The 25,305-nt window shown below is 33.7% G+C and overlaps 2 protein-coding genes across 6 annotated transcripts; both read left to right on the forward strand.

The window, feature by feature from the left end:
- The first annotated feature begins 1,461 nt into the window (after window positions 1–1,461).
- On the forward strand, window positions 1,462–6,307 carry LOC145320550 (vacuole membrane protein 1-like). 5 transcript variants are annotated; one of them, XM_080162819.1, is made up of 6 exons: window positions 1,462–1,789; window positions 2,200–2,489; window positions 3,258–3,389; window positions 3,716–4,374; window positions 4,501–4,550; window positions 5,560–5,741. In XM_080162819.1, exons 1-4 carry the CDS (start codon window positions 1,525–1,527, stop codon window positions 4,238–4,240), a joined length of 1,212 nt encoding a protein of 403 aa, XP_080018945.1. In that variant the 5' UTR covers window positions 1,462–1,524; the 3' UTR covers window positions 4,241–4,374; window positions 4,501–4,550; window positions 5,560–5,741. The 5 variants fall into 5 exon arrangements, with proteins under 5 accessions (XP_080018945.1, XP_080018942.1, XP_080018943.1 ...); XM_080162816.1 differs by having other exon boundaries at window positions 3,716–4,601; window positions 5,560–6,307; XM_080162817.1 differs by lacking the exon at window positions 4,501–4,550 and having other exon boundaries at window positions 3,716–4,500; window positions 5,560–6,307.
- TppII (Tripeptidyl-peptidase II) lies at window positions 6,267–24,943 on the forward strand. The gene is made up of 32 exons (XM_080162813.1): window positions 6,267–6,452; window positions 6,892–6,955; window positions 7,141–7,208; window positions 7,603–7,717; window positions 8,581–8,716; window positions 9,129–9,196; window positions 9,452–9,573; window positions 10,490–10,582; window positions 11,215–11,306; window positions 12,033–12,158; window positions 12,360–12,543; window positions 12,905–12,970; window positions 13,431–13,683; window positions 14,064–14,168; window positions 14,597–14,726; window positions 14,980–15,243; window positions 15,655–15,757; window positions 16,120–16,220; window positions 16,458–16,584; window positions 16,903–17,009; window positions 17,384–17,589; window positions 17,935–18,048; window positions 18,402–18,487; window positions 18,749–18,888; window positions 19,539–19,625; window positions 20,155–20,262; window positions 20,942–21,070; window positions 21,613–21,766; window positions 22,115–22,191; window positions 22,798–22,856; window positions 23,302–23,397; window positions 24,407–24,943. Exons 1-32 carry the CDS (start codon window positions 6,332–6,334, stop codon window positions 24,459–24,461), a joined length of 3,756 nt encoding a protein of 1,251 aa, XP_080018939.1. The 5' UTR covers window positions 6,267–6,331; the 3' UTR covers window positions 24,462–24,943.
- Window positions 24,944–25,305: the final 362 nt, after the last annotated feature.

Below are 25,305 nucleotides of genomic sequence, written 5' to 3' on the forward strand. Positions count from 1 at the left end.
TTGGTTTGCTTAAATACTTTGGGGACTTTCATTAAATATGAGATGTTGGATAGAAATAGCAGCTTCCTACTTTAAAGTTTCTCTTATATCCGATACATAAGTTTTGTTCTATGGTTGTCTATTTTATACAAAAATGTTGCCAGATTGATTTCGGAAAAATGACAATAATGAATACAATTTCTATATACATTTTGTATTCTTTAAATAAAACAAGACCTATAACGGTAATGTAAAGAAAAACGGAGGTTAGAGTTTTCTATTAATTCAGCACATAATAGTAAATTTATTCTAACACTATCATAAAAGGAAAAATTAAAAAATGGACAATTAGAAAAAAAGATTGCGATGTAACACCTACACTAATTATATACTCTGAGGGCACTCTAGGAGCACTTTTTTAGTGATCTTTAAAATTTTAGTCAATAAGTTAAGCGGATGTTTATAGAGATGCTTTGCATCTAAGAATTTAAAAAAAATGTATGTTGAAAAGATGTTAATCTGGCAACATTTGTTTATGCACATCCAAGCATTACTTGCCTGAATTTCATTTTCTGCAAAAATAATCACAGTTAAGCTATCCTGAAGACCTTTTATTGGCCTGATATTTTTTTCGTGTTTGGTCTATGATTAGGTAATCTTACAGGAAATATACTTTATTTATAACCTTTATCTTGTAATAACTAAATATTCAATCTTATCTAGTTTAAACTTTGTTGACCAATGTTTAAGTGATGAAATGAAGTAATGATTTTAGTAATATTAATAACTTTTACCTAAATGTAGTTTTAATACTTGAACTATGTTTAATTAATAAGTATATATAAAATCATAATACCCAAGTTAATAATTAGTTATAAAGCAGCTTCTTTTTTATATTAGCCGGCCGGTTTTTTAAACAAGTGTCTTTAATTAATGCAGTGTTCATTTTATATGTTATGTAAATTACAGTATACGTGTACTAAGATCTTTCAGTAGATAATTTTAGAGTCTGATTAAATAAAGATTTAATTATGCCTTAATCCGAAGTTTAATCTTAATTCTTTGGAATTGGAGATTTTAAGGAATAAGACAAATGGGGATAATAATTCATGTATGTACATTTCTACGAAACAAACACAAAAATATGAAAACATTGATGTGGAAAAGTTGTAATATTGTAAATTTGATAAAATTCGATCAGATATGTAATAAAAGTACTCAAAAGTTTAAAGCAACGAATGAGATCATATATATTTTTTATTTGTACACAATGTATAGTCCAATGACCACTCCCTTCCGTATATATTAAATTTAAGGTGTTAGCTGAACCAAAGACCTTAACCCCCCCCCCCCCCCCCCCTGCGGGGAGCTTCATAAAACTTCAAATCCCTAAGAATTGCTTAAGGATAATCTTACATACACGTATATCTTAACCCAGTCTATTTCATGCTTTTAAGAGCAGAAGAAATATTAAATTTCATACCAACGTAATTATGTTTCAGAAGTTTTTTTTATTTGTTTAATAGTTTTTTAACACAAAATAAAATGAGTGGCGAGGCTCGTCATTTCCGTTCGCGGAATAAAAGGAAGAACGACGGTAATTCCAGCTCTCCCACCGGTAACGGACACCCCAGAAAATCCAGCAAAGGCAGCGCAGTCAAGTTAGTAGACGACAGTGACCTGGTGCTATGGAAGTCTCCATGGCTTGTAGTAAAATATAGCACCCTGGAGGCGGGACACTATTTGCTGGATTGGTGCAGATGGTTGATACATCACAAGCTCACCCTCATATTTTTGTGTCTTGTAGTAGGTAAGATAATTTTCATGATTGATTAAATGGGGGAAGATTCATTCATTTTACGTAGGTATGTCTTGCAAAGTTGCAATGCAAGTAAGGGATTCATTATAAAATTTGTATATGTATTCTTACGTCAATGTAATAGAATGTCTGTCTTTGTTTATCTAAGGATTTTACTAACTACTGGACCGATATGGATCTCCTTTATAGTTCAGCTTCTAATTGGACCAGGGAATGCCTATAACAATTCAGGAAAGGGTAAATCCATGCTCACAAGATAAATTACTCACTGGACCTCCCCCCCCCCCTAAAAAAATTAAAAGTTTAGGGTAGAATTATCCCCTCTCTTTCCTTTAGGCGCGTAGCCACTATATTATATTACATCCCCTATAGAACACCCATTTTACTGAATTTTTATTTAGGTTTGATATCAGTAGCGCATAATTATCCTGGACCCCATCAGGTTCATTTACAATCCGTGGAGAAACTATTACTCTGGTGCGGCTGGTGGGTTGGCCTTGGTATCCTTAGTTCTGTAGGCCTCGGCACAGGCCTTCACACCTTCCTGTTGTACTTAGGACCACACATAGCTGCCGTCACCCTGGCGGCCTACGAGTGCCAAAGTACCGACTTTCCCGAGCCGCCCTACCCAGATGAAATTGTTTGCCCGGAGACTAAAACTGTTGTCACTATTTGGACAATTTTATCCAAGGTAAGAATCTTTGATAGACAAGACAGTTGCCGTTGAGGTGATTAGTTCAAATAGCTGCCAAAACCTTTAAAAAAAAACAGAAGCTGTTATTTTTGTACTGACTGCTGCTATATAATATTAGAAATATGGCATTGATAGTAAGATTAAGAAGAATGTCTAGTTCAAAAACATTTTTAAAATACATACTCCTCTAAAAAAGTAAACTGTTTTCAAATGCTCTTATATGCATGCACAAATCTATACAAAAAGTTCTTTGTTTACTTACCTTACACAAAAACACTTCAACAAAGAAATTCAAGCTTTAGCATTATTTATTGTTAATAGATTTATCTTTTTGCTAACCTAAATTACCTTTTTTTTGTATTTATAGATAGGTACCTAGTATTGACTAGGAAAAAAATTTAATGGCCGTTCTTTACTACCTATTGGAATGAATTATTTTCTGCTTATTTGAGAGAAAGACCATATTGTTCGTAAATTAAGTGACTTAAAGAAATAAATTTATAAATCAAAGAGAGAGGGGACAATGGGCTGTTTATTACACTAGTCCCCAAAGTTTTAAATTAACGTTTTCTTATTCGTTGGCTTAGGACTTTTACTGAATTTTGATTGGTTGGTTTATTAAGTTTTGTGTTCTAACGTTTCAACCAATGATTTTAATATACAAAAGGGGTAACTTTGAGTTTTATCATTGTGGATGTACATCAATTTATCGGCCATTGTCTTATCCTTTTAGATCCCAGCATTATAATGTATATTTCTCAATAGGTGAGACTGGAAGCTTTCTGCTGGGGTGCTGGAACAGCCATTGGTGAGCTGCCGCCCTACTTCATGGCCAGAGCCGCTAGGCTATCAGGTTCAGAGCCCGGGGAAGAGGAAAAAGAATTTCTAGAATTACAGGTGACAAAAATTTTATCAAAGAATGTTAACTACTTAAGTCCAAACACTAAGAAAGTATGGCTACACAGACAGAAAGAATGTTAACAAAAACTATGTGCAAGAAACTTTAAAGTTCGTTGATCCACATTAAAAGTATCTTAATTTTGCTCTCAGAAAAGAGATTTTTTTACTATTTCTACGCTCGCTATTTTATTGATCTTGAAACATGAGAGGAAAAAGAAATTAGCAAGTTTCACAATAATAGGGTTGAGGGGTGGTGTTAATTTATAGCTCATTTCTACATATTTGCACTAAAACACAAAATTAATGATATTTTAATTTTTCAGGAAAAGCTGAAGAACCCGGACACAATGACAACCGTGGAAAGGTGGAAGTACCGCGTTCAGTGGGCTGTCCAGCGTGTTGGCTTTCTTGGCATCCTGCTCTGTGCATCCATCCCCAACCCGTTGTTCGACCTGGCCGGTATTACATGCGGACATTTTCTAGTTCCTTTCTGGACCTTCTTTGGGGCAACACTGATCGGCAAGGCCATCATCAAAATGCACATACAGAAACTGTTTGTTATTTTTGCTTTCAATGAGGGACTGATTGAGCATGCCATTAGCTTTATACAAACTATCCCTGTGGTGGGTAAAAAAATGGAAGCCCCAATCAGAGCCTTGTTAGCCACACAAAAGGAGAAACTGCACAAGAAGGGAGCTGGGGCGGATGGTGACGTGCCAAGCGGAAATATTCTTTCAAGCATCTTTGAAAAGTTTGTAATGGCTATGGTCATATATTTCATTGTCTCAATTGTCCATTCACTTGCTCAGAGTTATAAGAAGAGGCTTGCGGATGCCAAAAAGAAATAGAAGTAGCCTAACTAGATTTTATCTTTAAGCAGATTTTTATAATTATAGTCGTTTTAAATAAGTGATTATGTATGTACCAGTTAGTAATATATTCTATTTATGCAATTTTTTATTTGGAGCTTACTGCATATTAGGTGATATTTCATTTTAAAAACATTTTTTGCATCATTAGTTATTTTAGTATGAAGGAGGAGTCGGATCTTATTAGCAATAATAACTTAATTTTCATAAAATTATTTATTTAATATTTCATTTATTAGGTATGATTATCACCCTGTTACAGAGTTTTATTTTTATTTGATTTATTTGGGTTATGTTTTGTGTTTATTTTTAAGAAAATATTTTGTTGCGTTTTTTAAAAGTATGTTTTGTAATATTTCTTATGGATCTAGTGCAGTTCACGGAGAAATTTTCCTGGTAACGATTATCTCCAAAAATCTATGAGCTTTAAAGGCTGCTAACTGCCAAACGCTGGAACGTATAGATAATTCTCGAACAAAATTTTAACCGGCAAAGAGGGCTTACACATTATCTGGAATAGTCATCAATAATGCATTGTTATCTTACATTGCACATAAATGCGCGTAAAAGACTTATTTTGCGCGTTTTTTCATCAGCAAAGCTTTCTCTGTGCACCATTGGATCTTAGCTATTCTAGATTATTTTTAGACCTTCTTATGCCGCTTATCACGTTGCCCGGGCATGAAATGTACATTCAGCCGTTTGACAGCCAGCAACCGTTAAAGGTAATAGATTTTTGGAGGTAATCGTTACCAGGAACATTTTACCATGAACTGCATTTGATCCTGATTTATTTGTTGTTAATTACTTTATTTTCTCTATTGAAAGTGCCAAAGTTGAACAATCAACTCAATTATTAGACTTTTGATTACCTTTATGCGTTATAGATACACTTTTTTTCTGTATGAAGTTTTGCTTTAAACACTTTTTGCACACTTAATGCATTAGGAGGCGATGTAATGAAAAATAGGGAATAAAACTCAATTATATTAGACTCCCTTTTGTTTATTTGGTCACTTTACTAGTAGAATAAATTTTACAATTCAATAATTTTAAAGGAAATTCGTTTTTTAAAGTTTTTTCATTCCGTTAAGACAATTTATCATAAATAACAAATAGAAAAGAATATGTACCATAAAGTTTAAATGATAGTATAATTTTATTTTAATCATAGATTCCTTTTTATGATGTAACATGATATAAAAAGTTAAAGCTTTAATTTTCTTAAGAAATTTTTGTCAATAACATTTCTTTTGACACTTAAATTTAAAATATCATATTACAATCTCAAAACATAGAAACACATTTCATCATGTCTGATAATAATATCTTGTTTGCGGTTTTTATCTATGTTGAAACTTATATAGTTGGGCAGATGGCAAAACTCGCCTTTTCTTTAAAAGTTATTTAAACAATTTTTTCTCACTCCTTTTAACTGTTTGATGATGAGTAGGTAATTTGAATTCACCAAAAAAACAAACTAAGATTGTCTTTTTAAGAAATGTGATTGTTTTTCATCTGCCTAACCGTGATCAAATGTAATGATAACAGGATTACTGGTGGAGCAGTTGTTATTGTAAACACGCCAACATTGTTATTCAACTGTGATTAGTTCGTGTTTTTATAAGTTTTATAAGTTCAAACAATTAGTTTTTATGACAATTCTATGTTTGGTCTTTTACAATTGGGCCATATTAGCTCAATCTGTTTGTAAGTGTTGTTTGGTTTTATATTTATCAAATTAAAGTCGAAGATATTTTAACTATATTTAAAAAGATATTAGGTGAGAAAAGAAAATATTATTATCAATAACAATAAACTTGTTTTGAATACTTGGTTCACAGGGATATAAGGAAAAAATCTACCTATTGATTAAAAAAAAACTTTTCCTGGAAGTAATAATTAGGTATATTTTAAAAAACCGTAAATATTATTAGGTGTATTCTTTTTCTTTGAAAAGACCCTTCTTATATCCATGAACTTATGTATTCACCCCCTTGAAATTTGTGAATTTGGTATGATAAAAAAATTGTGTTTCAGATAAAATTTGTGAGTTGTGTGTGTGTCAAAATGTGTGAAGAATTTCCAAGCTGGGCGCTCCAACCCAGAAAAGAAACTGGAGCCGCCCAGTTTCTGGCAAAGAATCCGGAATACGATGGTAGAGGCATCATCATTGCTGTCTTTGATTCAGGTTCCATTTTATATCACTTTTTTGTTATAAACCAATATGTCATACCACTCAGAGAAAGAAAATCTGATATTCAAATTGACATCTGACTCACTGGTATAAACATCCAAACATTTTTTAATATGCATTATGCATATTTCATTTTGAAAACATATTTCATAGCTATTATTAAAAAACGGTGTTTAATTACTGAAAATTATACACGAAAAAGAAACTAAAAACTCTTTTTAATTAGCCTAGGTCATTAGAACCTAAGGTCCAAAGGGATTGATCTTTTATTTTTTTACATTTTCCACGGAAAACTCGTCTATAATTTCAATCTACAGGTTCTATGGTTGTGTTCTTTCACCTATTCAAATAATTTATATTCAGTTTCAGTTCTCGGTAGGCAATTTGAGGTAAATTGTCCTATTAAATGCAATGATCCTTGTTATTATTCCAGGTATTGATCCTGCTGCAGGCGGTATGCAATGGACTACTGATGGAAAACATAAATTAATTGATAGGTAAAATATTTTATCATACAAAGTAGAATGATTTCTGTTTCTTACAACTGCTATGCTGGCCCTACTTATATATTAATTAGCTTTGCTACTTATGGATGTTGTCATCCTTGTTTTGTTTTTAAATCTCGCTGATGACTGAATTTATTGTATGCGTAGCAAATCTACAATTTAATTTAAATGTTTAGATACGACGGTAGTGGAGCTGGAGACGTAGACACTTCCACTGTTGTGGAGGTCAAGAACAATCAAGTCACAGGAATATAGAATAATATTATTATATCACAACAATTACAACTAAAAACATTTTTATATCAAACTATGTGTCCTAAATTTGTTATTCGTTGATATCTACGAGTTTGAACACAGAAGACATCTAAATTAGTTCCATATAGTTTTTATCAAAATATCACAGAAATTACAAACAATATCTAGGTCAATACATGATCCTTTCGTTGTCGATAAAACATTACCTTTATAACAACTTCAAAGCTTTGCTAAATTATTTTACTGTCTCAATAGATACCTACAGAATATTAAGTTAGTGCTTTTTGTAATCAATATTGTCCTCGTATGAATTCATTATTGGTTACGGAACGATTAGGCATGATCAGCTACCTGACCAGTTTTCTTAATTATTCTATGTATCCCAGGTCTTACTGGAAGAACCCTGAACATACCATCAACATTTGTAAACCCCACTGGAAAATATCATTTGGGTGTGAAGAATGCCACAGATATTTATCCTAAATCTTTACGTGAAAGGTAGGAATTTCACTCATTTCTAAGTGGATATCCAATCGACAAATTCTAACTGCTTTAAAGATTTATTTTAGATATTACCTAATATGGTAATGGTAAGGGTCTTGTTATGTTTTTTATCCCCATAAGTCCTAAGCTAAGAAAAAGAAATCATATTAAAAATTAATTTTAAAATTTTGACATCAAATGGATGAAAAAGTATCTATAAATTCATATTATAATGCTTTTTCATTATATGCCTCATTCACACTAAAAACGGTCGCTAAACTTTTGTTGTTACTTTTTTTATTAATTAGCGGCTACGCCCCTAGAGGCCTCTAGGGGCACTTGAGGGGGGGGGAGTCGAATTTGATAACCCAATTACTTATTTTAGATTTTCAAAGAAAAAGTAAAAAAAAAGTTTTTTGGGAGGTGGAAATTTTTTTTTTTTTTTTTGGGGGGGGGGGGGTTGGTGTCCCCCCCCTCATTTTTCATTTTAGTTAATTTTCGGGGGGGGGGGGGCATTTTCTTTTTTTGGGTGGAAATTATTTATAAACCTTCCCGGGACCTATGAGAAGCTACCCTGTTAAGGAGAATCCGATCGGTTCAGCGGTTAGCGAGATTCTTCGGTACAAACACACAGATACACAAACACACACACAAACAGACAGACATCCTGTTACTTTAGTATAAGGATTTATCACCTTAAGTCAGACTAATGGAAGCTGCAATAAGCTTTTTATTTAAGGATGGGGGGCTGGGGGGGGGGGAGTCCATTTTGGGCTAATTGAAACTTTTTTTGGCTTGTGGAAAGAGTGCGTGTAATAATGTTTTTATTTTTCATTTATCTTTGTCCACAAACAAAATAAGACTCGTTTGTTGGCTAGGTTGGATAAGGAGAGATTTGACAAGCTATGGGGTGAGCAGCACAAGGGCAGCATGGCAGAGGCAGTCAAGAAACAGAAGGCAGCACAAGAGTCTAGCGCCTCAGGCGAGGGTCCTCAAGAAGGCATGGCTATGAAGGTATAATCATTGTTCAAAGCAAAATAGAAACCTTTTATTATCTTTTAATATAATAAAGTTTACTTGTACTTTTAAAAATCACGTAAATGATTAAAAGGCATTTATGTATCTTTGATTAAAACAACACATTTGACGATTAACAAAGGGGAGTCGACCAGTCCACCCCCATTTTTAAATTTGTAAGAAATTTTTGGGGGGGTTAATCTTTTTTTAAGGGGCGATCTCTCATGGGAGAGTGGTTTTATCATCCCCGAGGATAGGTATAAATCTTCCCATGACCGATGTGAAGCTGCACTGTAAAGGAGAAACATATCGGTTCAGCGGTTACAGAGATCCTTTGGTACAGACAGACAGACACAGATCCTTTTACTTTTATAAAAGGATTAAACAAGAACAACATGTAAACATTTAGGAGCAGCTGAAGAAGGAAGATGTAGAGGCTGAAGTGGAAATGGCAACCTTCTTGGAAAAGAAATTTAAGTAAGTGTTTTAATCAGCTATCCGATTATCAACAATACTGAAAAATCATGTATAGCATCGTGTAAAAGACAATTTTCCACGAATATTAAAATAAAAATCATATAATTAATATACCAGTTTTGTTAGCCTGGGCTTTCGGCTCTACGGGTCTACCAAAACTGGTTTTATTATATATTTTTTTAATGTCCGCGGGAAGCTGTTTATAATACGTGCGATAAATAACAAGGTGTTTTAAAATTACACTTATTTGTTTAGGGATGGTAGCTCCGCCCACTGGTTTTCAGACCCTGGACCAGTTTATGATTGTCTGGTGTGGCACACTGGCACAGCCTGGAGGGCAGCTATTGATACCTCGGAGCAGGGGGACCTCGAGAAAGGTAGGAATTTTAGAAGCAAGTAAAATCGTTCTTACCTTTGTAAATCGACATATAAATTATTACTTGGATTTTACACATAAGGAAAAAGGATAAGAGGATGAATACTCACCCCTTTTTCATGGTAAAATACTACTTCCCCATCCCTAAATTTAGAAGCAGACGAAAATCAAAAGCCGCCCAGGGCTTTTTGTAAGTCAATCATAAATAATAATGTGAATAAAAAGAAAAGCGATATTTAGCAAACAGCCGTGGGCGGTCAGAATCAGCTGAATGTTCATTATGAAAAAAATTTCCCCCTTTTTAGAAATAGAAGGATTCATCTTTCATGAACAAATTTTTTTTAATAAAAATAAAATTCTATGTAATTTTTAATTAAAACATTAAAACGAAAATATCTAATCTAATATTCTTGCCCTAAATATGGAAATAGTAAAAAGTAAAAAAATATTTTTTTTTAATAATTTTTAATCCTCACATTTGAAAAGTAGTGGAATAGCAATAAATTTTAGCGCGGCAACAGCGCTGAGTAGGCCTCTAGGCCCACTGCCTATTTTCGTCTTCTAGTTGCTTCGATTCCTCTCTTTTATTTTTTTCTCTATGATTTTACAACAGAATTTCATGTACTCTGATAAAATGAAATACGCAACGGGCTTAAATAACGATTTCTCCCTTTACCCCATCCCCTCCTGCCCTATTCGATGAACGAACTGGCCGGTAAATGACAGGTCAAATAACAACCTAAATTGGCGACAATATTTTCTCTGTCATAATATCCACGTATTTTTTACACCTATTAATTAGGTATTATTGTAAAAGTTTATACGCTGCTAGTTTGTACCACCCAATCAAGAGTTAAGTATTTCCAAACTTCGATATATTTTTAATATTTTATTATACAGGGTTTTGTTTGTTTTAGGTCTGAATCTGGGAATCTTTCGAGAAACTTATGAATATGGCCGTTTGTCAGATGTCTGTAATGTTAATGTTAGTGTAAATATTTATGACGAAGGTAAGCTTTTGAACTTCAACTTCTGAATGACAACCCTGCCCAAACCAATGTGTAAGTGTAATACTGGGATCTACAGGGATATATGGCCTATAAATTTTTTACATCCCTATTGATGATACTCAAAGTTACCCCTTCTGTAGATTACAGTCAGTGAATATAACGTTTGTACACTCAACCTAATAAACCAACCATCAAAATTTAATTAAAAGTCCCTAAAGTTGTTAAGCCATCGAATAAGAAAACATCATTATAAGTAACACTAGTGTAATAATCAGTCCAATGTCCCCTACCTTCCTGGTTTTTAAATCATTATGAAATATTTTTACTCCAAGCTTAGTCTAATTGTTGGCTATAATTTATGTTTTCCTTAGGTAACCTATTAGAAATAGTGAGTATGCCTAGTTCACATGGTAACCATGTAGCCAGTATTTCTATATAATGATTATATTTTATTATAGGTAACCTATTAGAAATAGTGAGTATGCCTAGTTCACATGGTAACCATGTAGCCAGTATTTCTATATAATAATTATATTTTATTATAGGTAACCTATTAGAAATTGTGAGTATGCCTAGTTCACATGGTACCCATGTAGCCAGTATTTCTATATAGAAATTATATTTTATTATAGGTAACCTATTAGAAATTGTGAGTATGCCTAGTTCACATGGTACCCATGTAGCCAGTATTTCTGCAGCTAACTTCCCTGACCAACCAGAAAAGGTAAATTTAAATTAGCCGACACTGTCCCAGCCCTCCCTGGATTTAATTTAAGAAATCAAAATGGAATATTTTTTCCCCCATACAGCAATAAATGACACTTTTATGCATGAATCTTCAGCGATAATACAATAAACCGTAATTTGATATACATTCCTAATGATGATATATAAAATTATCCCTTCTGACAATTAAATTATTGGATAATAAGTTTGCACACTACTAGTTTTGAACCAACCAGAGTTGTGGATCCGCATTGATTGTATGCGGATCCGGATCCTCCAAATTTGGTCAGTGCGGATCCGGCTCAGGATCCTTGACAATAAAAATAAAATCACCAAATTTTTCAAAAAAAAAATTTGTTCCTTAATCTCGAAGTCAAAAATACTTTTAATTTTTAAGTCTGAACCTAAACCTTAAAGATTGGCTCTCATCACGAGAATGTCTTTGTAAGTGACTATTTTATATTAATTTAGGTAGATTTTTCCATTTTTTCCGCATTTTTTTTTAGTCCAAGGATCCGGATCCGCATTTTTTTGCGGATCCGGATCCTTGGACTCAAAAAAGTGCGGATCCGGATCCACAACTCTGGAACCAACCAACCAAAATTCAATAAAAGTACCTTAAAAATAAGATAACCTTTCCAATATATTCATTGTCGTTTCAAGATATATTTTTTATTTGACTAAACAATTACCTAGCTTCTGATATAACCCTTGTTTAATCTAGAATGGAGTTGCTCCCGGGGCCCAGGTAGTGTCCATCAGTATTGGAGATGGCAGGCTGTCCTCCATGGAGACAGGTACAGCTCTGGCCAGGGCCATGTCACATGTTCTCAGATCTGAACATTATAAGGTTGGTATCATCTGTTTAATAACTATTAAACTATTTAGTAGCTATTAAAGCTAGAACTTGATTTTTCTTGTCAACATTCTCATAAAATTGGAGCATATTTAAAACATCCATGGTGGCCCGACTGCTTGTTAGCCGCTTTTTTTTTACCTATTTCCAATTCATGAAATTAAGCCTTTAAAACATAAGATGTTTATCTACCAGGTTGACTTGATCAACATGTCCTACGGAGAGTTCTCGAACTGGTCCCACTCTGGCCGTCTGGGAGAACTAGTGGACGAGGTTGTTGGCAAGACTGGAGTTACCTGGGTGGCCAGTGCTGGCAACAATGGACCTGCTCTGTGTACTGTTGGTACACCACCGGATTTAAAACGCAATGTGATAATTGGTAAGCAATTTATTTCATTTTTAAACATTAGTTTTTAGTTAATATTTTTATTATTTACTAATGTTTTGGCTGCGTTCCTTGCATCTAGGGGCTCTATAATTGAAGAGGTAGGGTAGGGCAGAAAAATAGTCTTACAACATACCGGATATACATGAATCTATTAATTAAAAAGCCTAAAACCTTCATCTGTGATCCATTTACAACCTACCATTTTAAGATTGAATTGAGGGATCCATTGATCAGTTTTTTATGACAAAAAGACCACTAATTCTTTCTAATGCCTGGACCAACATATAAGATAGATATTTTTAGTAGATTAGTTATATAGGAGGAATGCTTCAAATAACTTTCCTTATTTCAGGAGTTGGAGCTTATGTATCCCCGGAAATGATGGCTGCTATGTATTCATCCAGAGAGAAATTGCCAGGTAATCATATTTAATTTATTTTCCATTAACCTTTACTAGAAAATATTTGTTATGTTAGAATTCAATGGTTCTAATTTCAATTAAGGTTTGTTTTCCTAATGCTTACCAAAAATACTATTCCTATTTATTTAATGCTTTTCCTCAAAGTATCTAGCGAGCACGAATCCCCCCCTCCCTTATTGTTTTTGAAATATTTTGAAAAAAAGGGAACGGAGGTTTTTTTTGGAGGTTTTTACCCTGCGGGGCTACTCTGTAACCAATACAACCTTACATAGCTTAAAGTTAATCATTAACACATCCATTCTTATTTTTAATTTATTCCAAAATGAGGGAATTTTATGAAAATCATGGTTGGTAGCGAATTAAACTTGTTCAATACCTTCTTTTTAAAACATGTCATTTAAAGATAATCGTACATAAGTATAGAGAACCAGGTAAAAAATCCTAATAATAATTTTAGGAAACACTTATACCTGGACATCGCGGGGTCCAACCATTGATGGTGATCGCGGTGTAACCGTTTGTGCTCCTGGCGGCGCCATTACATCTGTGCCTCAGTTCACCCTCCATGGGACCCAGCTGATGAACGGAACCTCCATGGCTTCCCCGCACGTGACAGGCTGCCTGGCCCTCATGCTGTCGGGTATGCGCGCTCAAAATCTCTCCTGGAGCCCGTTCAGTGTCAAGAGAGCATTAGAAAATACTTCAAGAAGGTACCTTTCACTTATCTATATTTGCTTAGGTACATTTAACAAATATGCCTTAAGAAGTGAAATACCGAAAAAAACATTGTATGAAATAATTTCATTTCTTCATCTTTGTTCATCTCAGAAAGGGAAGGGACATAATATTCAAATGTACATCACTGGTCCCCAAAGATTTAGAAAATACATCGATTCATCGTCCATTGTATTATCCTATAGGATCCTTGGTTTACCCATCTGTGTATCCTTCTTTATTTTAACAAATTCATTTCAACAAAGATCACTCTACCAGTTTTGTAAATTGAATAATATTTTTTATTTTACTATCCGCGCAAATTAGCTGTCTATAATACTATAACATAAATAACTAGGTATTAACTTTTCTTTAGGTTGGAAAATCAGTGTGTGTATGGGCAAGGAAATGGTCTTGTTGACGTAGAAGCTGCTTTCACTCATCTATCTACCTACTCAGAATCTAAAGACAGAGACGTCAGGTATCAGACTATTTTTTTTGTTTGAAAATATGAATAGTCATAATTTTGTAAGCACTGCAACTCTATAACCAATTTAAGGAAATAGATTTATCATACTGAAATACTATAAGAAAGTGTATTATAATTAAATCAATAATTCTTACCTACCCAAAATCAAAGAGTAATAGGGTCAAGCGGGGCATAGACAGGTAAGGGGCTAAACCGGTAATTTTTTACCCACCTTCATAAAATGACCTTTTTTTCCATGTTCATTTCAAATAACAGAAAAAAAACACAAAAGCAAATTTGTTCCTTTTTAAATTGCCTACAAAAAAGTAAAAATGAAAGTTTTGTGAGATGAATTTTAAGGGTACTTTTTGGGTCTCAAAGTCAGACGCTTTTCATCATGTTATCATTCTTTTTTCAATAATGATTATTTTTATCAAAAGGTTTAATATAACCTGCAACGGAAGCTCAGACAAGGGTATTCATCTGCGTGGCTTGAAGTCAACACGTGCTGCTGAAGTGCCCATCAGAGTGGAACCGGTTTTCCTTGATGCTGACAATAGACCAGCTAAGGTAAAAGTTTTTAGATATTAAACTTAGCTCTCAATTACCTAAGTACTTCTATCCACAAAATCTCAATTTATCTGAGAAAAATTTAATCATTTTTTACTTTTTGTTGCAATAAGAAAGATTAATTTTTATGTCAATTTATAGCACCTACAGATTTAATATTATCATATTGGATAAGACAATGAATTATAAATTCATATACATTATCCCAATGATGAAAGTGCATTAATACGTATGTTACCTCTATCTTTTTTAGGACAAACTCGACTTCAACCTTCGCCTTGTGTTGACCTGCTCGGCCAGCTGGGTCCACCATCCTATTCACCTGGACCTCATGTACACCACCAGAAACTTCCTCATCAGCGTGGATCCATCTGGCCTGCCGGCAGGACCACATTCCGCCTACATCAACGCCTTCGACAGCAGCTGTCCTGAGAAGGGAAAGCTGTTTGAGATTCCTATTCATGTGATGAGATCCGAGGAACTTACTAAAGGATTGAAGCCTTCTGTCACTCATAAGGTAAGTCAAATTTTCACTGTCCAATCAAAATCTTGAGGAATTTGTTAAATTAACTTTCAAATAATATCATATTAGATTTATTACCTAGGTAGATCATTAAGACTAGAAGCTATGCCCCCTAGAGGCCTCTAGCGGCACATAAATGTTTTCTTTTCAATCTATTTTAAGATCAGCTGTTTATCGAAAAATTCCTTCTAGGCGACACTTTTTATTTTTTGGGGGGATTTTTGGCAATTTATCTTGGGAGGGTGGTGGTTTCCTCCCCCCCCCCCCCATCTAACTATGAATCTTCCCAGGATCTTTGAGAAGCTACATTGAAAAGGAGAACCATATCGGTTCAGCTTTTAGTGATATCCTTTTGTACAGACAGAGATCCTTTTACTTTATTATAAAGATATTTATTTTTTGTAGTTAACATACAAGCCTGGAGACATTCACCATCATTTCCTGAACGTGCCTGAAGGAGCTACCTGGGCCAATTTCAAAATTAAGAATCTCTCACCTGACCTTGAAGGTAACATGGATTTAAAAATATTTAAGAATTTTGGTCTTCACCATTGAAATAAATTGGGTAAAAACTATGATATATACCTCCAATTATGTTAATCAAAATTACCCCTTATGTTGATTATGATTATTGGCATTGGAGGATGGTTTCAAACAAAACACAACCCAAAGATTTAATAAAAGTAAAAGCGTACGTCCGTAGATGCTAAGTTAACAAAAGGTATAAGTCCTTCTTTTGGCGCCATTATAATTTACAGTCAAAGTTACCCCTATCCCTAGTTTATTAGTCATAAAAATTGAGTTTCATACAGGAAAATTGAAGAGTTTAACATCTTTCATTGTCTAATCCCAGATTTATTGAATTTTTAGCTAAATTTGTGGTGCACACTATCCAGCTAGTTGATAAGAAGATGGTCCGCACCTTGGAAAACAGGAAGATGTTCAGGATCAAGGAGACAGGAGAGGATGAGGTCAGTTTTCTTGTTACCCCCTTATAAATTTGTTTATACATTACGTATTAGGATGACTTGTGTCTGTTAGTTCAAATCTGATTAGTCTGGAATCCGATTCCGTTATGGATGAATCCGCCAATTATTTTAGACAATCCAGTCATACTCTGAACACGAATTTGTAATAGGTTCCTCGAATTGCCAAACCTACTTTTTTTCCCTAGGTACCTGAGAAATAACACATTTTTTTGTCTGCAGATGAACATCCCAGTGAACGGGGGCCACAACCAGGTAGTTGAGTTCTGTGTGTCCAAGTACTGGGACAACCTGGGTACTGTTGAGACTGAATACACCATCACATTCCATGGAGTTCAACCTAGTCAAAGTAAGCTCAGTTAAGATTAAGAAACCACTGCACAGCCACAAATTTTTAAAATAGATACTAGGGAATGCTATTCTAACAAAAAATTCGAAGTAAAAATTTTAAATTGAATTAATTGGCTGAATCACAGCCTCTGCGACCACCAAATATTGATTTTAAACATTACTAAATTAAAATTAACTCTATTAACCTAATTTATACATACTTATGGACATACGATGATAATTCTTTTATCGCAAAAAAAATTAAAAAGAATAAGAAATAAAAAAAAGGGGGCTCTTTAGATTTATTTAAATCCATTTCAACGTACTTTGTAATTAGATGAACTTGTGATGCACGGCGGAGAGGGAATTATGCGTGTGGATCTAACCTCCAGAATTAGCCACGAAGATATTCATCCAGAAATTAAACTTAAAAACTCTGTACAGGTACAGTAACATTATCAGCTAAAAGACGCAAAACTATATTACTAATGTCCGTCTGTATGTCTGACTAAAACTTTTTTTGGGAAACGTCATTCTCTTGGCTAATATTTAATACAGACTGTTGACTGATTTTTTATGATAATTCCCTAACCTATGGTATACCAATATTAAGCATCTAGCATATAATTGTTGATGATCAGTGAACATTTGCACTTAAAGTTAAGTTTAAACTCACTTTGTCCGTTTTTCCATTCATGATATTTTGTGCTTTGCTTTTTATAGAGGTTGTCAATCTTGTTAGGCTCCTTTTAATACTATCATATGTAAAATAACTTAACTTGTTTTAAAAGGTTGTTGCAATGTCTTATATTTATCAGGTACTGCGACCCAACGACAGCCAGGTAGTGACCCTGGGTTGTCGCGACACTATCCCTGTGGGGCGCCACACCTATGAGCTGCAGCTGCAGTACGGGTTCAGTGTGCCCAAAGCGACAGAGATCACCGTTAATATGTCCATGCTGTCGGATTTGTTGTATGAAAGTGAGCTGGAGTCGCAACTATGGATGCTGTTTGATGCCAATAAGTAAGGTTTTATTTTGAAAGCAAAGCAGTTTTCTAATAAACCTGGGATGGAGGAGCCAATAGACTGTTTATTCATATTGTGTAATAAAGTTTTACAATAATTTACGTTTTCATATTCGTTGTTAAAAAAATGGGGTATTTTAATTAAAATTTTTGTAGGGTTTCGGCTGTGTTTATATTTTCGAACTTATTAGCTGATTTTAAAGAACCCATACAAAATAGCTCATCCCCCTCTATTCCTTTACTTTAATATCTATACAAAGGATTAAGTTTTCTATAAAATAAATAAAATTTGACGCTTTTTTGTTTTATTATGTTTCGTTGGATGGAATATTTTTTTTTCTAGGCGCTGTGTTGGTTTTGGAGATGCTTACCCCAGTAATTGGCCAGTGAAGCTGGAGAAGGGAGAATATACTCTTAAAGCACATGTTAGGCAAGAGAAGAGAGATCTTCTTGACAGGTAAAGCACATTTTTGTTTTGAGCGCTTTCGCATAAATTACACTCCTGGTGAGCACTGAAAACCTCCAACCCCCTCTTTTTTGGAATGATTAAAAATAAGGGAGAGGGAAGTTATAACATTAGGTTTATGTTAGGTTATATTGGTTACTGGGGTTAGATATATAAAAACTCCTCCCCCACCTCTTAAACTAAGGGAGGAGGGGGGGTTGTTTAAGGCACATTGCATAATTTTGTTTCTTAAGAGGTTTAAATTTTTTGAAGGTAAAAAAATGAAATATTTGAATTACAAATTGAGTTCAATAAATACAAATATAGAATTTCGTGCAAAATTAACACATAATGTATTTTTTTAGGTTTACAGACACGCCTGTCTTGATATCATCTAAACTGTCGTCCACCTTGGCGATGGAGGTCTACTCTTCACATTCAGAGGCTCTTGGTAAGTTTTCTGCTATGCTACTTTTGCGTTTCATTACTCTTGTTTTTTAGTAACTTTGGTTACAAATTTGCGTTACTTATGCATAGCATTATCCCTGTTTTTCTGAACACTAAATGAAAATAAATTTAAACACACGAACATTTAAGTTTCTGTGTCCAAATAGAATTCCATAAATAAGCATTAACTACTTTTTGAAATTTATCATTTTTTATTGTTATAATTTGGAAAGAAGGGCATAATCTAATTTATATTTCTTTTTAGTCGGAGGAAAGAAATTTGCAACGGAATCTTGTTATCCTGGTAAAATTGTGACAGCATATATCACCCCAGTCAACACGGACAAGCATACCAAGGGTGCAACTTTGGGTCAATACCTGCAGGGCACTGCAACATTTGCCAAGGTAACTTTGGGTCAATACCTGCAGGGTACTGCAACATTTTCCAAGGTAACTTTGGGTCAAAACCTGCAGGACACTGCAACATTTGCCAAGGTAACTTTGGGTCAATACCTGCAGGGCACTGCAACATTTGCCAAGGTAACTTTGGTTCAAAACCTGCAGGACACTGCAACATTTGCCAAGGTAAGTTAGGGTCAATACCTGCAGGGTACTGCAACATTTTCCAAAGTAAGTTTGGGTCAATGTCCTGCAGGGCACTGCAACATTTGCCAAGGTAACTTTGGGTCAATACCTGCAGGACACAGCTACATTTGCCAAGGTAACTTTGGTTCAATACCTGTAGGGCACTGCATCATTTGCCAAGGTATATTCCAAACTATACATGGATATATTGACAGGGAAAATTTGTGGTCAATTAAGGTTGCTAACGTGGACCTCATTGATTGGTTAGTACGTTCATCCAGTAGGACGGGAGGGGATGTGGTAAAGAGGGTTAATTAGGGTATCTTTTTTTTAGCTAGCTGTGAGTTTAACTTTGTTTTAAGTGCATTAAAATCTGGTTCAACATCCAAATAATAATATATCGATCTATATATTGAATATACTAAAATATTTTTTTTACTGGATATTTTTATAGCTTTAACTTTTTCCAGGATGATGGTGCTAAAAGGGTTGATGTTTATACCTTCAAATATATCTTACCAGAACTTGCTAAGAAGAAAGATAAAAATAAGGATAAGGTAAAGTTTTTCTGTTTTTTTTTCTGTTTTGTTATAATATATACAAGCTACTTCATCCATATAGGCCTACAGAAGGAAAGAGGGGAAAGGGGTGTCAATGCTATAAAAATAAAACAATAGATTGGGAGGGGTTAAATAACTATGTCCCACTATAAGTCGACTTTCAATTTGGTCATCCAATTCGCTATAAAAGAGCAGTAAAACATTTGCTAGCACACGAAAAAGGTCACGAACAATTGATCCAGATGGATGTCTGGGTTATACGTCTATACTTAATAGTAATACATTTATTAATTTCATTTGGGTTTTTAAAATAAAAAGAAAAATATATTTAAGCCTTCCCTGGACCTCTGAGAAGCTTCACTAAAATGGAGAATCATATAAGCATTTTGCGAGATACTTTCTTACACACAGAAAGACATTCTGTTACTTTTATGCTTTGTAAAGTACAATAGTAATGTGCTTAGCAAATGTTAGTTTCTGTTTAAATCCATTTCACATACATAACATGAGTATTATTTGTATTTAGGAAGCAAAGAAGACCAAGACTGATGATTTTGAGGCCTACGAAGAATCAGTGAGAGATACAAAGATCAGCTGGCTGGCCAAGCTTCCAGCTAACCAGCAACAAACAAAGGTATAGGAGTGCGCCCACACAAAGTTAACGTTTAACTCTAACTCGCGACTGTGGCGTTATTCATAGTACAACTACTCGTTGTCGGGAAGGTAATATTGATTCGAATCTCGGCATGACACCGCGTCATAACTAAAGACTTTAAAAATGGTTCTTACTGCCGCTATATCAGGTGCGCGACATAAATATTTGAAGTAGAGGCAATGCCTTGGCCCCAAAGAGGCGCAAATCAATAAAAGTTTCTTTAAAAAAATATCAGGGGTGTATATTCTGCACAAGATTTATTTTTTTCCCCCTGCTATAAAATTTTTTATTTTCTTCCCCCCCCCCCCCCCCCCCTAGTTTTTTCTCACCCAGTAGGGGGAAAATGGAAAAATATTTATAGAACTCTATATTTTATTTATTTTATCCCTCCTAGCACACATTTTTTAAAGTTTTTTTCACCAAGGAGGGGGGGGGAAATGGAAAAAATGTTTTCAGTTTTCTTAATTTTTACATTTTTTTTCCCTCCAACCTCTTATTTTTTATTCCCCCCCCCCCCTGAGCAGGGGATCCCATGTAGAATATACACCCCTGAAAAATATTTGTATCTTGCTTTAATTTTTATATTTTGAAATTTGAATATCCATAATTTGAGTCTTATAGATTTATATGATTTTGCTGTTCACATTCAAAATTTCAGGATCTGTACGCGGAGTTGATAGAATTGGGATCAGTATTACCAAGTGTGCATAGCGCCAGGCTCCAGGGACTACTGGCCCTGTCGCAAGAAAATAAAGACTATAAACTTATTGCAGAAACTGCCGATCAGGTTAGATATATTACTGGATGTAGATTGTAGAATATACGTGGATATTATGACAGGGGAAAAATAGTCGTCAATTTAGGTTGTTAACATGGACATTCATTGGTAAGTTCGATCATCCAGTAGGAGTTAAGGATGGGATAAAGGGAAGTGTCGTAGTGTTATATCACTAAGCCCAAGGCTAAACTGTAAGTTTAATTTTTTATAGTGGTTACATTGGTTACACTCCCTTTATGAAGAAAATAACGACTTAAAAATGTTTCTTTTCTAATTTTTATATTTTTTATCATTCGCTAAAATTGACAGTACAAGAGAATCCGGCTGAATTAAGATATTCATTTTTTAATCAGAATTCGAATGTGTTTAAGATACTGAATAGTATTATATAAAAAGGAAATAAAATATTTCAATGTAATCCGTAAGGAATATACGTAAATAAATACATGGATTGGATCAAAATAAAATATACGTTGTTTTTAGCTTGGTTTAAAATTAAGTATCAAAGAAGCGAAAATGCCGCTATTTATTATTACGCTGTACTTATTCAGGTGATGAAGAGTATAGATGAGAAGGAACTGTTGGCGTGGCTGGGAACAAAGTCAGACACGCGCGACAATGCCGCTGAAGTGAAGAAGGAGATGGAGAAGTACAAGGGGCAGCTATTAGAAGCATTTGCAGCTAAAGGAGATGCTCTTCTGAAAAGTAAGAATTTTGCACATAAGATATAAATATTATTAAACTATTTTTTTTGAGGGTTAAATTGCTATTATACAGATATCGTAAACCAAGCCCAATTTACTATTTTTCGTCATTTTCTATACAGTATAACCATCAAATGCCTTGTTAGGTCATAAAAAAATGGATAAAACATCAATTTTTGTTTCAAATCTTTTACGATATCTACAAAGTCACAGTCCCTTAATAATCAGACACTTCGAAGAGTAGCTAAATAAACCTTTTCACTAATTTCAGGGATCTTAATCCTAAATAATTAAGGCTCTATTGTCCCCTCCCTACCTGTATCTTATCTACCTTTATCCTTTATTTTAGTGGAAGAGGTGAAAGCTGGTGATTTAGATGAAATTTATTCAAGTATTCTCAAATATACAGACCCCACTGATACAAAGGTAAACATTAAATATTAATTTGATTACTACAAAAAAAATTCAATTATCGAAAAATAGCACGTGACATCTCGGGAACCAAAGGGATAAGACAATGGTAGATAAATTGATGTACAATTATGATACACAAAATTCCCTTTTATGTAGATTACAAGTAATGGATGAAATGTTTAGACACTCAACTTAATGAACCAACCAATCAAAGCTCAATAAAAGTTGTTAAACCAACGGATAAGAAAACGATATTATAAAGCTTTAGAGACTAGTGTAATAAACAGCCCATTGTCCCCTTCCTTCCTGGAAGATTCTTTAATCATAGCCGGATATTATATACAATAATTGCAAATTTTTCCATGCAATATTTTAACTGATTTTATTTTGTTGGAATTTAATCCACAAGGGAAATACACCTAAACCTCCAACCCATACATGTATTTAAACTTAGTGGTAACCTAACTAGTTTGTGGGCCCATCCTAAACTTGACTAACCCAACTAAATCTAACCTATCTCCTATCTAGTCATTATTAAGGTCTCACCTTCTAGTCTTATTAAATAAGACTTGCATTTAAAATTTTTTTGTTGCTAAATAAAATTGTTTTTATTTTTAGGTTGTAGGATTTGTTGTTAACTATCTGATCTACAACAAGCTATTTGCTAAAGCTTTGAAGTAAGTACAAGGATAATCTTAAAATCAAATGGTTTTATTCGCCTTGTATCAAATGCTTTCTTTATGTCTAAAATACAGTAATTAATATTGGATATTGTAATGGCTGCTAAACTATAAAGCGTTTCTCTAAATATAGCTGTTGGTTTGACTTAAAGTGGCGTGCACATGGTTTTGTTAGGGTGTTGCGCGAAGCACATTCGAAAAATTTGAAACTTTTTATGATTTTTGTCACCCCCTTTAATTGTTAGTGACTAAATATTTAGGAATAAGATATAACTATTAAGCGAAATAAATCTAAAATAACATTTGGGGGGCCGATGTAAAGGTGGTCAATTATACTTTGTGTTGACCTTCAACGATAGTTGAAAACACTCATAGGTTTCGTGATTTTTTTCGAATTTCGTTGTTGGTATAAGCTTCTAAATAACCGTACTTTAAATATTAGGTTTGTGGTAAAGCAGTTGGATGACAAGCAAACCAAGGATTTGATGAATCAGCTGGTTGATCTTCTAAGCAAGCTTGGCTGGGATCATGCCGCAAGGTAGGAGCCATGTTCCCCAGCGATCTAATAGGATAAGACAATGCCCGATAAATTGATGTACATTTTGTACAATCATCCCCAATGATTGTACACAAAATTACCCCTTCTGTTAATATTATGGGTTGAAACGTTTGAACACTCAACTTAATTAAACAACCAAAATTGTTAGACCAACGAATAAGAAAACGTTGTCATAAAACTTTGGGGACTAGTGTATTAAACATCCAATTGTTCCCTCTATAAATAGTTATAAAATTGAAGTTTAAAAACTTTTTTTTTATATCGTATGGATATCTCCTAACCCTATCTGTAAATTTCCCCTTAACCCTATGTAATAACTTAGGCTGTTACTAATTTCATAACAATAATATGTATTGTTAAATTTAAAGCGACTGTTTACTCGACTGTTGATTTACCAAGCTTCGTTTTTACGGATATTGTAATTTAACTATCATTTTTTAAAAGCGAAGCTTTTCTATAATTAGGGTCGGTCCGTCCGTACGTCCGTAACGAATAGCTTTTTTCGTTAATTTAGGCATGTTAGAATTGTCCTATCGATTTCAAATTTTGCATGGTGATGATTCCTGTAGTAGTTAGGTACGATTTAGAAAACGTAGCAACTCTATAATCATTACCAAAATGTCCGTACGTCCATTTTAAACATGTTGATTTTTTTACTTTTTTAACAACAAATTTTTATGTGATCTAATCATCCGATTGATCTGATTTTTGGTATATTGATTCCTGGGACAACAAAGTATAATGTTGTAAGCAAAGCAACTCTATAATCAAGTCCTAAATATGTAAGTATGTACATGAACATTATCCTGTATAAAGCAATTTTCAACAAATTTACTTACAGTTTTGCTTTGACTCTTATAGATTTATATTTTGAATTTTCAGTTCTGACACTATATAAGTGTTCATATCCGTTTGTCCTACCGTTTCAGTGCTTCGCTTTTATGGATGTTGTTATCCTTGTTCCTGTATAAAAATGATTCTGTTTCAGTTTGACAAAGCGAGGCATGGCAGCAAAATTTCCTACAAGTTACCAACCCTTCTAGAATATGCCTTCATTATATACATAGAAAATTATAATAACAAAATAATATTATAGGAACAATTTCCTTTCCATAATGTAGAAAAAAATTGAAAAAAATAAAGTACGCACTAAATTTGCGTACAAAAATAACACATGAACATAATGTATATCAAATTATTAAAGTATAGCAGGCTTTTAGCAAAATTGGTACTATTAAAATCATAAAAACAGAAAAATTCTAAAAAATATATTAAAGCTTTACTAGGATTTAAACACACACACAAAACATTTTATAAATTTTCTGTAAACCCCCTCTAGTAAAATTGTAGATATAAATTTTTGTAAATGTTTAAAATTGGAAAAGTACTAGGTCACCTGTGACATAATTGTAATGTAATAATATGTAATAGTAATTTTATAACACACTTTTTAGTGCTATTATTATATTTGTTGATTTTTTATCATATGTTTTTTTATCATTTAAATAAATTTTTTAGGAGAATTCAATTCTTATTGTTTTAGTTTTCTGGCTTCTCTATAACGGATTTACGTTGGTCTATCCGACATTTAAATTAACTGTCATGTATAAAAAATTAATCACCTTAGTCTGACCTTAATCTTACTAGCTTTTGTACCATTTACTTTATCTAACCTAATCTACTTAAAGCACATGTAATGTACTGTTAAGTTGGTTATGATGTTGTGCAAAAGTTGGTTGTTGAAACTTCTTAATATGTTAGACACTACTTTTCGCCTATAAAATTCTAATCCTGCGTTTGTCCTATATACTCCGACGTTTGTCACTCTTGCGTTATTTTATGAATAAGAAACTAATGAAATATGATATATTATTTAAAATAACAATG

Source organism: Acartia tonsa, chromosome 1, assembly GCF_053477335.1.
Source record: "Acartia tonsa isolate MP-2025a chromosome 1, ASM5347733v1, whole genome shotgun sequence".
Classification (NCBI taxonomy): Eukaryota; Metazoa; Arthropoda; class Copepoda; order Calanoida; family Acartiidae; genus Acartia; species Acartia tonsa.

Excerpts from the sequence above, each read along its gene's own strand:
- LOC145320550 (XM_080162816.1), top strand. The coding sequence starts at position 1,525 with ATGAGTGGCGAGGCTCGTCATTTCCGTTCGCGGAATAAAAGGAAGAAC. Across the intron at positions 1,790-2,199 it reads ATTTTTGTGTCTTGTAGTAG|GTTTGATATCAGTAGCGCAT; the intron begins GTAAGATAATTT and ends ATTTTTATTTAG. Across the intron at positions 2,490-3,257 it reads TTTGGACAATTTTATCCAAG|GTGAGACTGGAAGCTTTCTG; the intron begins GTAAGAATCTTT and ends ATTTCTCAATAG.
- TppII (XM_080162813.1), top strand. The coding sequence starts at position 6,332 with ATGTGTGAAGAATTTCCAAGCTGGGCGCTCCAACCCAGAAAAGAAACT. Across the intron at positions 6,453-6,891 it reads CATTGCTGTCTTTGATTCAG|GTATTGATCCTGCTGCAGGC; the intron begins GTTCCATTTTAT and ends TTATTATTCCAG. Across the intron at positions 15,758-16,119 it reads TCTCTCACCTGACCTTGAAG|CTAAATTTGTGGTGCACACT; the intron begins GTAACATGGATT and ends TTGAATTTTTAG.